The sequence below is a fragment of the Betta splendens genome, chromosome 9 (assembly GCF_900634795.4).
Source record: "Betta splendens chromosome 9, fBetSpl5.4, whole genome shotgun sequence".
NCBI classification, from domain to species: domain Eukaryota; kingdom Metazoa; phylum Chordata; class Actinopteri; order Anabantiformes; family Osphronemidae; genus Betta; species Betta splendens.
This window is the reverse complement of record NC_040889.2, coordinates 3,014,468-3,029,997: the sequence shown is the minus strand read 5'-3', so window position 1 is coordinate 3,029,997 and position 15,530 is coordinate 3,014,468. Positions and strand designations below refer to the sequence as shown.

Sequence of the window (15,530 nt, the reverse complement as noted above, 5' to 3'; positions counted from 1 at the left end):
TTATTTGTTATGGCAATGTTAGTGAATAAAAGTAACCAATGAAGATGAGAACCTCTGATGATTGACAGCCAGCCTAGCCAATAGGAAAGCTAGGGAAACTGTGTTTACAGCAACCCACCCCCCCACCTCCACCCCTTTCCCGTACAAGGCGACTGTTTTGGTGAGTTAAGGAAAGTTCATTGAAATAATTTACGGGTTTAAAAGCGCCGAATCTGAAAAGGGATTACTTTCTCAGATCTATTTGCCATTTAAAAATCCACATGAGCAAAAATGTGAAGTTGACACGGTTTATTTTTTGCCGTAATTCCCTCCGTAAACCTTCATTGTTGACGCTACTTGTTTTGTCGTACAGTAACTACTTTTGCGAGACTCGATCGTTTAGATGCGATCAATCCTATTCCCACTGTTCAAATCTCGTTCACTTGGTTGATTTAGTTGCTATAACACATACGATAAAAGGTTCGCTCGTTTTCGTTGACGTAACGTCAGTATTTCAACGACACTTTTGTTTCGTGACAACAAATGACTCTGCGTAGTGTGAAGCTCTGCGAAGCGCAAACGCTAGCTGCAAATAACAGCATCTGACAATGTCACATCAGTTCACTCTTTACTGTGGACGGTTAGATTCGCCTTTTACCTTATTACTAAGTACTTCAAGTCTTTTTATAAATGCCCTTCTTGGTATTGAATGAATGGGCTGTTTTGCGCATGCGCGCAGAATCAACAAGAGTTTATAAACAAGTGAGTCACATGATGAGAATATTGTGAAACAGATTAAACTGAAACTTCCTATATGTTTGCGATCGTTTGTTCTATTATATCCAAACGTAACATTGTATTTTGGTCAGTAACATTTTCATTACATTACATCATACATTATCCCAACCTACAATACGTCACCATGGCGCCCAAGGCAACTTTTACAAGCTCTACATTACCCCTCAGTGAAGAATTGTGTTTCTGTGGGTGTGTGTTGATAGGTTTCTTTGGGTGTATTGATAGGTGGCTGACCTGTAGGGAGTAGATAGACACTGACACCCATAAATCTTTACATTTTACATCTCTCCTCCTCTCAGTGACTGTGTACACTATGGTGTGGGAGGTGGTGACCCCAGGTGTGCAGACTAGCGACACCGAGCATAACAACGCTTGTGAATCTGAAAGTACAGGTAACTACAAACCAACTTGTGCTGTATAATTACTGTGAAGAAAACAGCAGATTCAGGTCAAAACAGACCAACAATGTAAACATCAGATATCAAACTTTTATCAAACTATGAAGCCAGAGCCACATATTGAGAGTGAAATGAATGTAATAAGTAAAATTGCTGCATAAGGAGTAACACAGGAATAATAAACAAATAAAATACAATATAATGTATAAAGTTGAGTTAGAAAGTGTTTATATTGTTTCTGTAGGAGTGATGGTGGATGTAGATCAATCCTATGAGCTGCCCAGCTGTGAGGAACAATTCCCGTCTTCACCCAGCTTCCCCACCAGTGACAGTTACATGGAATATGGTACATAAGAGCCTACATCAGGTGTATGTTGTTGCTGTTGGATGTTTGCTGTACATTAAAAAAGCTGAATCAAGCTTTATACTGTAACTGCGTGTTTTCTGCTCCTAGATGACCTCCCAGATCTACAGGAGGTTCAGGAGGAGCTGGAGCCAAGGGCTACACCTGTTTACCAGGTGGAGGTGGGCGTATCGCACCAGGAGCGACGCGCAAACACAGAAGCACACAGCCTGCAGCTTCCCGACACACACTGGCTGACGCAGCTTGCTCACATCGCCACCGGACCCCAGAGTCCCCTCCTGCAGGCCGGTCCTCGCGGCAGGTGGGTGCTTTTGTTACACCATCCATCAAAGAAGCGTGAACATTGGGGGTAACGGGTGTAAATAGTTCATTAGCTATCGTGGGCTCAAATCAAAATATACTTTCCTGCTACTTGCAGCTCTCCTTCGGTTTGCATCACAACAGCCAGCAGCGATCTACATTCCTACGCTCGACCTCCTCCTCTGTTTCCCAGCGGCACCCCGTCGCCTCCCCGGGGCCGTGGCAGGCAGCGCCGGCACAGCAGGGTGGAGCTTCTGTTTACCTGCTTCAACTCTATGTGGCTCACAGTAGATATTACGTAAACCATGACAGTGCTTCTCCTTTCTGTCTACACAGACGAGCAGTGAATGTGGCTCTGCGGTGTCAACCAGGTCATCTTTGTCCGATGACGAAGACATGGGTTGGAGCTTCTCCTGGCCTCCTACAGCCTGGCACTGTTTTCTCAAAGGTAATCACACAGATAAATACATGAGTCCTATTACACAATGCCTTTACTTTAGCCTGTGTTTTTGTATTATGACGCATGTCATAAATGTAAAGAGCTGTTTTTGTCTGTCATCAGGTACTCATCTGCGTTTTCACAGTGGCTCCAACGTGGAGTGGCAGGATGTTGAGGACCTGGACTCTGCTGAGGAAGACTCTGGTGATGAGGAACAAGCCAGATCTCTGAAGGTGGCTCACTCAGGAACTTTGTTTGGTTTTGTTTGTTTAGTACCTCACTTGACGTCTCAGCTGAACAAATCTGCTATGGCATTTATCAAACAAGCAATAGGAATCTGACAAAAATGAAGTGTATTTCATAGATTGTACTGGTCGTTTGCAGACATTTGGCTCTGAGGGTCTGAAGCTGACAAAGCATTCAGAGATTGTGTCATCTGGTCAGGCTGTCCTACAGCTAAACTTTGACCCCGGGGCATTCGGATATGCCACGATGACCGTTCAATGCCAGCTGGACCACCCCTTCTATGTCAAAAACAAAGGTAGCAGAGCTAGCAATGAAAAACATTCAAATAATGTTAATGTCTACTTCTTCACATTTACATTTTTTACGTATTTTTGTCAGGGTGGTCATCATTTTACCCAAGCCTGACCGTGGTGCATTTTGGGATACCATGCTCTGAAATGGAAGTGGGGGATGTATGTCTGCCTCCGGGACACAGAGATGCTAAACACTCCGACGACTCAGCGGTCTTTGACACATTCAGGAGGCAAACAAGACACAAAATAACAGAATAAGAAATGATGCCAGAAACGAATGTTCAATATTAACTGGCTCATGTGTTTCTTCTTATGTGCGTTCCTTAGTTATGATTTCACTCCTCTGGACTCGTCTGCAGTTTATGTCTTGAGCAGCATGGCCAGGAGGCGGCACGCCTCCCAGTCCAGCAGTGGAGCTGCTTCTCCAGTCAGAGACACCTTGCAAAGTACTGCTCTATATTCCACACTGACCAGATTTGTAATATTGATTAAACACTGGGTGGTAAAGTTATAGGAACAGATGTTGACCAGTAGCATGATTTCAAATCCACAGGCGCACACAGTTCCAGCCGTTCTCACTCTTCTTATCGAAAGCCGTCGAAAGCCCAGCAGGACGGCACACCAGGAAGCACCCATGCCACGGCCAATAGGTGCAAGCGGCCTATGAACGCCTTCATGCTGTTTGCAAAGAAGTTCAGGGTGGAGTACACGCAGATGTACCCAGGCAAAGACAACAGGTACCAAAGTCACACTCCGATATGCATCACAGCTCTTTACTCTCAATCCATTACACTCATGTGTGAGTTTTTTCGTTTTATGTAGAGCAATCAGCGTCCTCCTTGGTGAGAGGTGGAAGAAAATGCGGAGTGAGGAGCGACGAGTATTCACCCTCCAGGCCAAAGCCCTCGCAGATGAACAGAAAAGACTCAACCCAGACTGCTGGAAACGCAAACGAACAAATTCCGTAAGGACGTGACACATATACTAGTGCATGCCTTCGCCCCATTCATGTACCATTGTCTAACTCCTCCTTTGCGTCCAGCAGGGCTGTCAGGGGAATTAAGGCTACAGAAATAAACAGAGCCAGCTGATGGATGAGGAAAGTTGAACTACAGTATTTGCAATCTAATATTTTTGCGTTAGTACATCATGTTGTGACAAAGCTTGTTATTCTTGCCGAGTGGAAGCAGACTAGTGGGTTTTTATCTGCGGAGTCCATCTCCACGAGTGATTGGAAGCAAAAAAGATGATGACTATTATCATAAAGGTGGAGGTTGTGGTGCTGTAGTGTTTCAGACAGAGAATATTTACCCGAAACTATCTACTATAAAATAAGAAATATATATATAATAAAGGTATACTAAGGTTGCCTGTAATACTTATATTTGCATCTGCATTGCACAAGATGCCACATTTTCACTTTGCCTTCTTCTAATTTATTATGTCATATTTTGATTTTAAACAAATGTACAGCATACATTTTAAAATAGGGACACAGGTTGTGAGGTGACTCCATTAGGTTTTCTCACCATGCTTGCTACAGTGTGTCAGCCATTGTAGTACCTGTACTACATACTTTAAATATTTTTGTGTATTATTGCAAAAGATGCTGTGACAATATGTTGTTACTTTAGATTCTAATATTTCTGCGTGCCATGACATCATTTACATAACCAATGTAATAGAATCATAAACATTACACAGTAATACAGTAATAAGGGGAAGCTTCTTGAGCATTCATATTGATGCAGCTTTATGTAAGGGAATGACCAATGGGTTAACTTGAGCCTGTAGAAGTTTAGAACCCATTCTTTAGTCACGTTTTAAACATGTTGTGACAAATGATAAAAAAGTGCAGGGTAAAACTAATTAAAAAGATGTGGACGGATAAAAGTGCTTATTCAATAGATGCTTGAATATTTTCTTTTACAGTAGAATGTGGTCCAGGGTGCATGTCCAAGGGAGAATACACTCCCGGCTTAAAGGAATGTTACTATATAAAACGTCTTACATTCATGGTCATTTAGAAATAATTGTATTTCATACAGTACTTTACATAAAAAAAACGCCTGAAAAGCAACATTAGGTGCATAAATGACACCTAAATAGATGTGAAGCCTGTAAAAAGTTAACAGGATTCTACTAAACTTTATATGGCAATTTTACTGTTTGCATGACAAGGTTTATTCTAAATGCACTATATACACTTTATCTTATGTGACTGCTACAGTGCAGTATGTTGTAATGACATTAATGATGATGATAATACAGAAATATATATTTTTTGATTTTGATCTTTATATTTGTGTTTGACTCATGTTTGCCTATTGCATCATTTACAAAGCAATCAGGGGAGACAATGCAAATACATGTATTATAATAATAATTAATAACAAAATGTATAGTCCCGTGTTTTTCTTATTTGAGTCTAATGCAAAAAAAAGCAATGTTCCCTACAAGACTAAATCAAACTTAGCAAAGACTGTGTCTTCTGCTTGCTCTGGGAATATGACACCTACAGTACAATAAAGAAGACATTTAAGTCAGAGTCAGGGTTTGAAACAAAGCAAAAGCTTTAATCTTGTTGCTTCAGCCTGGTGGTATTTGCACATCGTGGCAGTTTATACCTGGAGATAACGGTGTAAATATTACGCTGCTACTGGAGTCAGGAACATAAAGACATTGTCATTCAATTACATCTACAGTATGAACATAAGATTTCCAGGCTACAATTATCAAATAGAATCCCCGCAGTTATATAATGTATGTGTGTAAATGTCTACAAAATCTCATTTTATAGTAAAATAGAAAATACATAGAGGTACAGTATAAACATACAGTAATTTGGCCTTTCAATGTATTCAGGGATATATGAGACATGGCAGATCTACTGTAGTCTGAATAAGTCTGGTTTATAACTGCGGCTGCTGCTGCATCCCTGGATTAGAGGTTGAATCATTGTGTCCGACATAATCAATCAATGCTGAAAACAGTCATAGCAAGTGGCACAGAGATGCCAGTAGAAAGTGTCCATGCCAGCTTGGAGATTTTACTGGCAGACACTGAGGTTTATCACAATTAAAATTCTTTAAAATAACAGTGAGTTCAACTCTGTTACTTTCAATCCCATTATGACTTTTCTGCTACGAGACTGGTTTGAGTGTCTATAAAACCATGCAGCAACATGGATTCTGGTTGAATAGCACTTTAAATCTTCAGACGAAATATTTTAAACATGTCATTTTTTTTACTTTCCCGAGTTTTGGGTACGAAATTAACCAATAAAATGACAGTGATCTGATTTATGAAAATAGATACAAATTGCATCATTATTTTGGCATATTAGTTACACAGCTGTATAAAACTGGTTCAAAGTACAACTACATGAATTACAAAAGGCACAGGGTACCACAGGGTACCAGAGACCATGGAACCGGTGGTTAACAACAACATAAACAGAGGAAACAGTACACAGTAAATACCAGCAGTCACTTTGCTGTCACTAGTGAGGCCTTAGAGATTTTGGTTAATAAAACATTATTCTATAATTAAGAACCTGACGGTTAATGTGCAAAAGCAATAGGTTGGAGTATTTCTAGCATTTTCCTAGAGAAATTTTGCATTGTGTATTTTGTCATTTTTAGTCTTAAAATAAATTTTTAGTCCTAAAATTAGAAAAAACAACAGAAATGAATGAGCAAAGGAAAGCGAAGCCTAAATAGGACTTTATAAAGATGAAAGAAACATTGAAAGGGATGTCATAAATTTAAGGAAGGTCTGTCAGTGAAATAAAAATAAAAAGACTACTCCCAACATTAGGAATCGATATTCAAAAGCCAAACATTTATGTAAAATAAATTTGCACGTATTTAATGTTTACTCAGTCTTCCTTCTCTCCGCAGCATCACGCTCCACAGTGACTAACAACGTACATTGTTTGCAGGATTTTGATAATAGGACATTGATGCGATTTCCTACAAACCTTTAATAATTGAAATGCTAAACTGTTAAAGGGCTTTTACTTTGTGGCTAATGGCTTTAAAAGTTATTTAAAGATATTTGTCAATGTATTCAGAAAGTATTTAGCCCTTATACGTATATACTGTGTGTGTACACACTATAACACCTGGATTTGTCAGCTTTTATTTATAGTGTTATAAATGAAGCATTAATAAAGCCATGAAAGCCATTAATAAAGCCACGAAACTTATTAACTCCTTATAAAGGATGTCTGATTAAACTGTGAGATGTTTTTCTGTATTAAAGTAAAAGTCCTATCTGGTTGTATAGTGTCTCTGCTGTGCATCCAAACACGTGTTGTGTGAGGAGGAAAAACAAAACTATTTAGTTCTACACCAACTAGAAGTGAACATTTTAATGTATTATAAGGGATATTGATTTTTATTTTGGATTTTGAATAACAATTTGAGGTTAGCAAACATTAAAGCATACTGTACCATACAAAGCCATGAATCACAGACATAATGGATGTCAATTTCATCCCATATTGTGTCAGGCTAAATGGCAACAAGTGGCCTTAGGCTACTGTATACTGTATGTTGGTGTGTATTCTTGTATGATGCCTTTACCGTATGTCATGTTAAATGTGTGTTTTCCTCTGGGATTCTTTAAGTACTGCTATGCATCTACATGAGTGACTCCAGGCTCTCTGTGATGTTGTTTTGGCCCAGCGGTACAGATCCATTGGTTTCTGGACTCTGCAGGGCTTTCTGGTCCTCCTGACTGCTCACCAGACTCAGCACACCTCGGTAGAGATACTGGTACTGCTCCTGTGTGGGAAATAGCAGAACATAACAAGTCAGATCGCTTTAATAATTTGAAATTAAACCAATTGACTGAGACCAAGTAGACCTCATAGTGGGAAAGAAACTGGGAGCCTAAAGTGTTTGCGTGCGTTCCAATGCTTACTACATCGTTAAATACGCCAGGCCTCATAAGGTTGGTCATCCGTGCCACCTGGTAGATGTCTACGGCGCCCTCCTCCTCTAGCTGAATGGACAGGGTGGTGAGCGCGCAGAACAGCCCTGAGGTAGCACCTCCCAACCTGCATATACACATACACACGCAGATGCCAACAAATGAATCACAGTGGTCACGGTTTAGAAAATTTATCAACAACGAATAACAATAACAAAGAAACAATCAAAAGTGGGAGTGATCTTGTCCTGCACTCACGGATCATGTACGACTGTAGGTCCACCTGTGTGTCTGCTGTGCTCTCTGACTATGTTGATGAGATCAAAACTGTTCCGGATGGGACTGTCGGGGTTTGGCCAGCAAGTGGCACTGTACTGGCGCACCTCCAATACGGAATCATTCTAGATGGAGCCAGACAAGAGGAAGGAGGGATTAAGATGTGCTAGTGACTGTCTTTAAATGCAGTTCACAGTAAATACTGTGAACTGCATTTAATACTGTATATACTGTGCATTACCTGTGGAGAAGCCACAGTAAAGTTTTGCACCAAAAGTCTCTCCTCACTGGACAGACACACATGTTCTTCTTCTGCAGAGTACGACACAGTGAAGCCCTCATAGACCAGTGGCTGTTCTTTAATGGGCCAGAAGACACCACACGTGCCCTCTTCACTCTGAGATAAACATGAGAATGGAGGGAGAGTGGCATATGTGTAGTGCATGTCTTTAAAATGATTATTTTGTAATGTGATGCTACATTAATGCGAAACAAAGTGGCTTTAACTGATACCTGGCCATGTGTGTCTGGCAGACAGACAACAGTATGCGTGTTGTGTTCCCAGATCATTCTCCAGAAATCTGCCACTGTGCTGCTCAGAGGAGTCTGAGTCACTATGAACTCCTTACTGTAATGATGTCCCTGGGAAAACACATGTAGGAATAAAAGCCCTGGAACGTCTTTTTGATAAAATGACAACAAATGCATGTTTTACAGTTGCTTTACCATGACATAGGAGGCGTTGATGTAACCTGTGGAGTTTGTCTCTGTTGCTGTCAGACATACTCTTGATCTTTCCACTAAACAAGACAGAGATGTAGAATCACTTACCCAGTTCTGAATACTTTGAGACACATTTTTACCAAGTTACTACAGTATACTACAGTAGGCCATGTGTTATGGCTGAAAGGACCAGTTACCAACCATGATCTTTTATTATGGATTTCAGCATGTCAGCCTTTATTGTGCATATTCAGTATAAAACACATTACAATTGAGGACATTTCCACAGACACAGTAGTTTTGAGACCCCATACTGTATGTGTTCGGCAGCCTTATCACAGATTTAATGATCTAGATTAGTAATATATCTTTGCTTACCAGGCATCAGCGCTCTGGCTCTATTCCTCTCTGCATTGCCATCTTTCAAAGAAGTGCTGTAGTCTGCGTGCTTCGCCTGCCGCTGACTGATCAACTACAGCAAAAGTGTCAGTATATACAGTATAAAATTTATTCATAGGTATATGAGGAACGTTCAATCAGAAATTAACAGAGCCTTAATTCCTAAAATGAATAAGGTGCATCTACTGTATACTGTACCTTGAACTGTTTGTCCATGCGTGTCCTGCCTGTCGCTCCGGGGGTCAGGAGGTCAGACACATAAGTGTGGAGCATGTCAGAGGTCACAGAGGTGTCCCGGCTCAAGATGGCTTCCACCAGAACATCATGGATAAACACATACTGCTCCTGCAGGGGAGAGGCGAGGAGAGAGTTGGGGACTAACAGAATGGAACTACTTTATATAGAATGTTTGTGTGTGTGTAGGTTAGTACAGTACCTCTGTCTGAACCAGGAAGTTTCTCTGAGTCCGGACGTGTTTTAGAAAACCAAGAACGTTCACCGTCCCCTGATCCTGGATCTGCTGCAGCATGCTGTCTATCACTATGTAGGTTCCTGTCCTTCCTACACCAGCACTGAGAAACACACGTTTTTCATGTTGAAAAACACACTAGAAGAGGAATCTGAAACACACAAACTCACAGATGCAGTTTACCTGCAGTGAACCAGGACAGGTCCCATCTCCTGTGTCCGGGCATGGGAGGAGGCTCTGATGAAGGACAGTACCGGCAGAGTGTATTCTGGGACTCCCATGTCTGGCCACTGAGTATAGTGATAATGGAGAACTGTGTGTTCAGTTCTTTTCTGAGACACCTGGAGGATCAGAGAATGTCTTGTTAAGTCTCAGTGTGTATACTGTGCATATTTTGTAAGCTACTTGCTGGAATTTGACTTTTCAATATTTTAAATCAACCTCAGATCTTTTCAAAGCAACTGTAGTTAGACGTCTGTTTTTGACGCACCTTATTTGTTGTATCTCTCACAGTGAATGTCCGCAGTGTATAGTAAGCAAGGGTCTTGCTGCTTTTGAGGGTCACCTGGTATGGACCATATTCCTCCTGGTTCTCCTCCGGCCAGTACAGGTCGCATTTTGTCTGCAGAAAGACAGAAACTTTACTGAAGGCATATAATCACTGCTATACAGTAATATATATCCGTAATACAATATTATATAATGGAATACAATGAAACAATAATATACACCAAATGAAGCCTAAGCTTGACTTGTACACCTCATCAAGAAAAGAATAGTGACTACTCATTTGAGAAAGATGACATACTGTATGCAGAAAGAAAGTATACTAAGCTTTGTCATGAAGTTTGGGTCAAACGTTTGCACAAGGCAGTAGCAGAGTTGATCTCCTACCCGTCCTTTCTCCTTGAGGTTGGTGATCATGACGATAACGCCCACATTTTGCTGCCAGATCATCCTCCAGAAGTCATCCCTGCTCGCTCTCAGAGGCCCCTGAGCTGCGATGTAAGCCCTCGTTCGCTCATAACCCTGCACAAGAAACTGCAAATTAGTCAGCCTCTGCGTGTAATGCAACCAAACACACTTTAAAAAAATGAAGCAGAACATTGAAAGACAAACAAAAATGTACTTGCATCAACAAAGTTAGCGTTGATGTAGTCACCGCATTTCCCATCTCTGTCCAAACTGCTGGAGAGCTTTACTCTGCTGTGGTCATCTGTGAGACGAAACAAACAAACATGAGAGACTGCACCATGAAATCTAACCGTTGAACGATGACCACACAACACTAACGCACATGCCAGTATGTTGATGTATCGGTTCTTGCTCTTGTTGTCAGGCTGATTGGAGCTGTCAGCAGTGATGCCCATGTCCACTGTACAGGCCTGCACCTCCTGAAATGCAACACAATGTACAGTGGAACACAACATTAGGTTTATTTCCCAAAGAATTCAACAGACACAAAGGAATTACAAGTGTAGTTGCAGCGCAATGAAAATTACATGTTTACGCTAACTAAAAAACAAGGAAAACAGATTGTAGAACAAGTGTTGTTTGTTTTTCTGTCGCACATGTCTTACCTCATAGGATTCTTTGACAATCTAATGGAGGATGGTGAGGATGCAGAAAGCACGACGATGGTGGTGGAGACGGTGAAAGGAGAGTGGGAGGGGAGGACAAGATGCCACACAGACAGAGACAGACGGAGACAGACAGACAGACAGGGAGTCAGTGCAGGTACAGGAACACAGGGTTTAGATACACACAGAGGAAGCACTAGGTGGGAAATGCACTGGTCTTCCCATCTGATCACATTCACTGTAAGTGCCGACTGTCTCTGTTTAGCATGTTCTACCATTCTAAAAGCATCACACTGACGCTACAGCTGGTCTCTATTTACAAGCAGTCAGCAGAAAAGGCACAGTTGTTTTTCTAAAACAGGAGAAGACAAAGGTTTAGATACAATAAACCTTAATTATGATACAGGTTTGGCTTACTCAGGAGAGTCCTGCTGAGAAACAGGTGAGTTATGCCATGCGGATGCTCATACTAATGAATCAGCCTCCAACATGACAATACAATACTTTGACATGAAAATGACATATTCCACATGAAACATTCAAAACCATGGTCCAGGTCCAGTGACATGTTGTTATGTACACACATTTATGTCTGCCGACAGACAGTGGAGCACTCAAGGTGCATCTGTAAACCTTTGGTACCATTCAATGTTGGTCATTACTCTTAACAGATCGTTCAGTAAAATCATCTGTCTGATGGCTTCACAGTGGCTATGGTCCAAATGCTCAATAAACCAGTCACAACCTTAAAAGCACTTTGCTGTCGCCTCTGCAATTGCGTAACCCACAGTCAAATAGACAAGACACAGAACAGAAATGAGCTGCATGTACTGCAATGCTCAAAGAGGGAATGGAGAGACGGCTTTGTTCAACAAGCTACAGTATCTTCAATTTCTATTACTTCTTTATCTTATGCAAATCAGTCTCATCTCTCCCTCTGGAGGCTGGAGTCCAGTGCATTTGCTTATCGACATAAGCGCTGGATGATGTTTGTGTTTGGCCTTCGGGTTGGAATGAACAAGAGCTTCTATTCTTTTCCCCTGCAGTAATTAAATGGATACTGTTGTCATTTTTAAATTCCCTGATATGTAGAATTACTGCCCAGCCTTCTGCAGTACAGCTAGAATGTCGTACATGGAACGCTGTGCCAATAAACATGATGTTAATAGGGATATGGGAGAGGATTAAGGAGCTATGACAATGAAGAACTGAATACATAAATCACAAGTGGAGCTCCCATCTAGAGATTCCTACACCCATTGCTTTGTTACTGTCAATACTGCGCACCTCAAACTCCTTAGAGAAAGTGTTGGTGTTGTGGAGTTCCATGACGTGCTTCACAAACTGCTTCACTGTCAGCGGCTCATGACCATCTGCAACAAAAGTCCAACATATATGTGTTCTGTTGTGTCTCTGTAGTATTTCCCATTACAACAATAATGTGTGACTGTTACCTGTGGCTAGTAGCAGAGGCGTAGACGGAGCAGATATGACTTTGGGCGAGGCGCCGTCTTCTGGGTAGAAGTTTGCAGCCTGGAAACAGTTTCTGTCACAAACAAATAAAAAAAAAACATAAAATTACTTTACAGGTAAACTCAATGTGCTGTGCATGCATGTGAGCGTCTGTGCGTCAGCACCTCCAGTAGATGAGTATGCCCACCAGCACCAGGAGACAGAGGATGGTGAGCGTGGAGACGACAGCCAGGGGAACTACTGTGCGTTTCTCCCTCTCCACACCCCCAACCAGCCCGACCCGTGACTCATGGCTGCTGTTGGTGCCCTCTGCGAGAGAAGAGGCAGAGACAGAACAAATGACTTGGAGAGAAAATGGGCACAACACACAGAAGAAGCCCAGTATGACTGAGTCAGAGGGAGCTAACTTAATAAAATAGGAAATAAATAAATTTAAATGACATGAATTAAACAATCATCTGCCTTTCTCCTCTTTCAGATCAGCATCTCTACTGAGAAACCAATATTGATTGAACAAAATTCTCCACCTCCTCCTGAGGAAAGTACACATTTTTCTACTAACTGCTATTTTCCGTCGGATGTTCAGTGCTCACCGGGTGGCACACAGGTTATCAGGCAGACTGACAGAGAAGCAGAGGAAAATACAGAGAGGGTTTAACATTTACCTTCCTTTGGCTTGTTGGCGTCTGCCAGTCTGAGCACAGGGGCTAAGCTCCCCAGCACAGGACCTGGGGCGGCATCAAACAACAACCTGTCCTCGCTTGAAAACTGCTGCAGCCTTTGTCCGGTTACTGCTGCATGACTGGGCCGTTTTCCGCCTTCCTCAATGAGGTCATCCCTCTCAAGGCCATGACCGTGGTTGTCATCCTCTCTGTTGCCCTCAAAAGAAGAGTTACCTCCAGCAATCGAACTCTCATCACGCTCGTCCTTCCTACTTTCTTCATTACTACCAAACAGGGGGAGGTCTGCTTTAATTTTAACTTCAACATCTAGTCTTCCAACTTCTTTTATTCCACTTTCAGCTGCTTTAATATATTTTCTGGTGACACTGTCCATCTTTTCTCGTCCTGTACCTTCTTGCTCTCTCTCTCCACTTCCCTCTCCCGACCCACTCATGCCCCCAGGCCAGCTAAAATCTCTAAGACTGGATTCAATTTCAGCCCCACTACTGATCTCAGTGTGAATTTTGTTTCCTGTTACAGTTTCCCCATTAGTCTCTAACTCCTGCCTTTTCAATAAGTCATACTCTGCTGGGCTATTGAGCTGTCCAACCACGTCATCCATTTGTCCATCCGCTCTCCTCTGATTCCCGCTGTCTTGAACTCTTATCTTTTCTTCTCCCTCACCGCTAAACTCACTTTCATTCTCCTGAATCATTCTCTCTGCCTCTGCTCCCCTCTCTTCTGTGCTTACTACCCATTCTTTATCATTATCAGTTTCACTGGCCATCTCAACTACAAATGTATCTTTCTCTGTATTATCCACGGAAGTGAATAAAAGGTCAGTCCGGAGTGTAGTCGATTCCTCTATGTCCTGGTTCAGTCCACTGCTTTCAAGGCCAGAGCCTGATCCACTGCCCTCCATTGGATGAACAGACAAATCCACATTTGTAGAATCCAAGAAAGATGAGACTGAACTCAAGTTGTGGTCATTTTGATGAATGTCTGTTCTGGCCTCATCTTTTTTGTCAAGAAGGACCGTACCATCACTGTGCGCATAATTAGCATTTGATGTAGCTCCTTCAAAAGTGATTGTTTTGGGCACTTTATTGGTAAGGTCAGGTCCAGGAAATAAAGAGAGGGAGTATGCAACGCTTAAATGATGAGCAGAATCCGGAGTAGTAGATGTCTGGGATTGGTCCGTATGATGAAAGATAGCGCCAGTTCTCTGATCTTCAATGAGGGCATGAGAAGGAGGAAAATGGCTGGTGTATTCATTAAGGATGTTGACTGACTGGGGAGTGACACTGAGTAAATCCTTTTTAGCTGAGACTGCAGTGTTTGCAGGGTAGATGATGACGACTCTGGGGGTGTTCGTTAAGCCAGAGGACTCTGACCTGGATGAGGGCTTATTTGCTGCAAGAAAAGTCAAGGTAAAAGTCCAAAGCACTCAGGTGTGTCTTTCTAAAATGTTTTCTCTATTGCATAAAAAGATGAAGGAAGAAGGAGAAGCCACCTGTTTACCATATAGAGAACAGGTAAGGAAGGAAAGAGGAAAGAAATTCTGACAGAAGTACAAAGTCTTCATTCAACAGAAGCCCAGAAATCAAAGAAAAAGCCAAGTACGGGAAGTTATATGTTGTGTTTCTGGTCAAAGATATGTCTAATACTGAGACAACTTGGTGAAGAGTAATGCATAAAGAAACCTTAAAATGAAGCTAAATGAAGCTGGAAAGACTTAAAAAGAAAAAAAATGCCACCAGAGTGCACCCTTGCGCAAGACTGCAGACAAATTCATTAAGAAGAATACTTAAGAGCATTACAGAAAAAAAGTAGATGCTAATCACCAAGCTAGAGCAGTTTCATGAAAATTAAACAAACCCAAAGAAAAATATGACCTCATGCAGAGCGGGAGTATGCTAAAATGTTGATGAGGAAGAGCTGCTTCAAAAATCTTCAAAGAGAAAGGAGGCCGCTGATTATCGCCTCAATAATCATTGGCATCAGCTTATTCTCTGGAGCCATCATCATTACCCCCACCACCAGCCACCATTACTGCCATTATCAATATTGTGCCACCTTGCAAATACCACCGTGATCACAGAGCAAAGGAGTGATTAATGCTGCTGATCAGCAGTGGGCCATTAGATGCGAAAGGCAACTAATCACTACAATTACCACTTCTCTACCCACCAC

The 15,530-nt window shown here is 41.8% G+C and overlaps 2 protein-coding genes across 3 annotated transcripts in view; one reads left to right on the top strand and one right to left on the bottom strand.

The window, feature by feature from the left end:
• Positions 1-94: 94 nt before the first annotated feature.
• Positions 95-5,117, top strand: LOC114861346 (HMG box-containing protein 1-like). Its single transcript, XM_029160454.3, has 13 exons — positions 95-160; positions 1,077-1,169; positions 1,420-1,521; positions 1,630-1,840; positions 1,958-2,084; positions 2,176-2,287; positions 2,402-2,511; positions 2,663-2,819; positions 2,903-3,047; positions 3,145-3,263; positions 3,371-3,554; positions 3,640-3,781; positions 3,863-5,117. The coding sequence occupies exons 2-13, from the start codon at positions 1,091-1,093 to the stop codon at positions 3,878-3,880; spliced, it is 1,506 nt and encodes a 501-aa protein (XP_029016287.1). The 5' UTR covers positions 95-160; positions 1,077-1,090; the 3' UTR covers positions 3,881-5,117.
• Positions 5,118-5,366: 249 nt separating this feature from the next.
• ptprz1b (protein tyrosine phosphatase receptor type Z1b) overlaps positions 5,367-15,530 on the bottom strand; it is a 45,037-nt gene continuing 34,873 nt past the window's right edge. For both annotated transcript variants that reach the window (XM_029160329.3, XM_055511340.1), the window contains exons 15-33: positions 13,341-14,750; positions 12,840-12,984; positions 12,657-12,748; positions 12,490-12,575; positions 11,203-11,223; positions 10,920-11,016; positions 10,756-10,838; positions 10,517-10,651; positions 10,113-10,244; positions 9,806-9,963; positions 9,590-9,725; positions 9,352-9,498; positions 9,133-9,226; positions 8,758-8,831; positions 8,545-8,673; positions 8,273-8,428; positions 8,014-8,156; positions 7,747-7,882; positions 5,367-7,607 (exon numbers count right to left, since the gene is read on the bottom strand). In XM_029160329.3, coding sequence (XP_029016162.1) covers positions 7,464-7,607; positions 7,747-7,882; positions 8,014-8,156; positions 8,273-8,428; positions 8,545-8,673; positions 8,758-8,831; positions 9,133-9,226; positions 9,352-9,498; positions 9,590-9,725; positions 9,806-9,963; positions 10,113-10,244; positions 10,517-10,651; positions 10,756-10,838; positions 10,920-11,016; positions 11,203-11,223; positions 12,490-12,575; positions 12,657-12,748; positions 12,840-12,984; positions 13,341-14,750 — 3,518 coding nt within the window. In that variant the 3' untranslated portion in view covers positions 5,367-7,463. The remainder of the gene's footprint in view (positions 7,608-7,746; positions 7,883-8,013; positions 8,157-8,272; positions 8,429-8,544; positions 8,674-8,757; positions 8,832-9,132; positions 9,227-9,351; positions 9,499-9,589; positions 9,726-9,805; positions 9,964-10,112; positions 10,245-10,516; positions 10,652-10,755; positions 10,839-10,919; positions 11,017-11,202; positions 11,224-12,489; positions 12,576-12,656; positions 12,749-12,839; positions 12,985-13,340; positions 14,751-15,530) is intronic.

Excerpts from the sequence above, each read along its gene's own strand:
- LOC114861346 (XM_029160454.3), top strand. The coding sequence starts at position 1,091 with ATGGTGTGGGAGGTGGTGACCCCAGGTGTGCAGACTAGCGACACCGAG. Across the intron at positions 1,841-1,957 it reads CAGGCCGGTCCTCGCGGCAG|CTCTCCTTCGGTTTGCATCA; the intron begins GTGGGTGCTTTT and ends TGCTACTTGCAG. Across the intron at positions 2,085-2,175 it reads GGCAGCGCCGGCACAGCAGG|ACGAGCAGTGAATGTGGCTC; the intron begins GTGGAGCTTCTG and ends CTGTCTACACAG.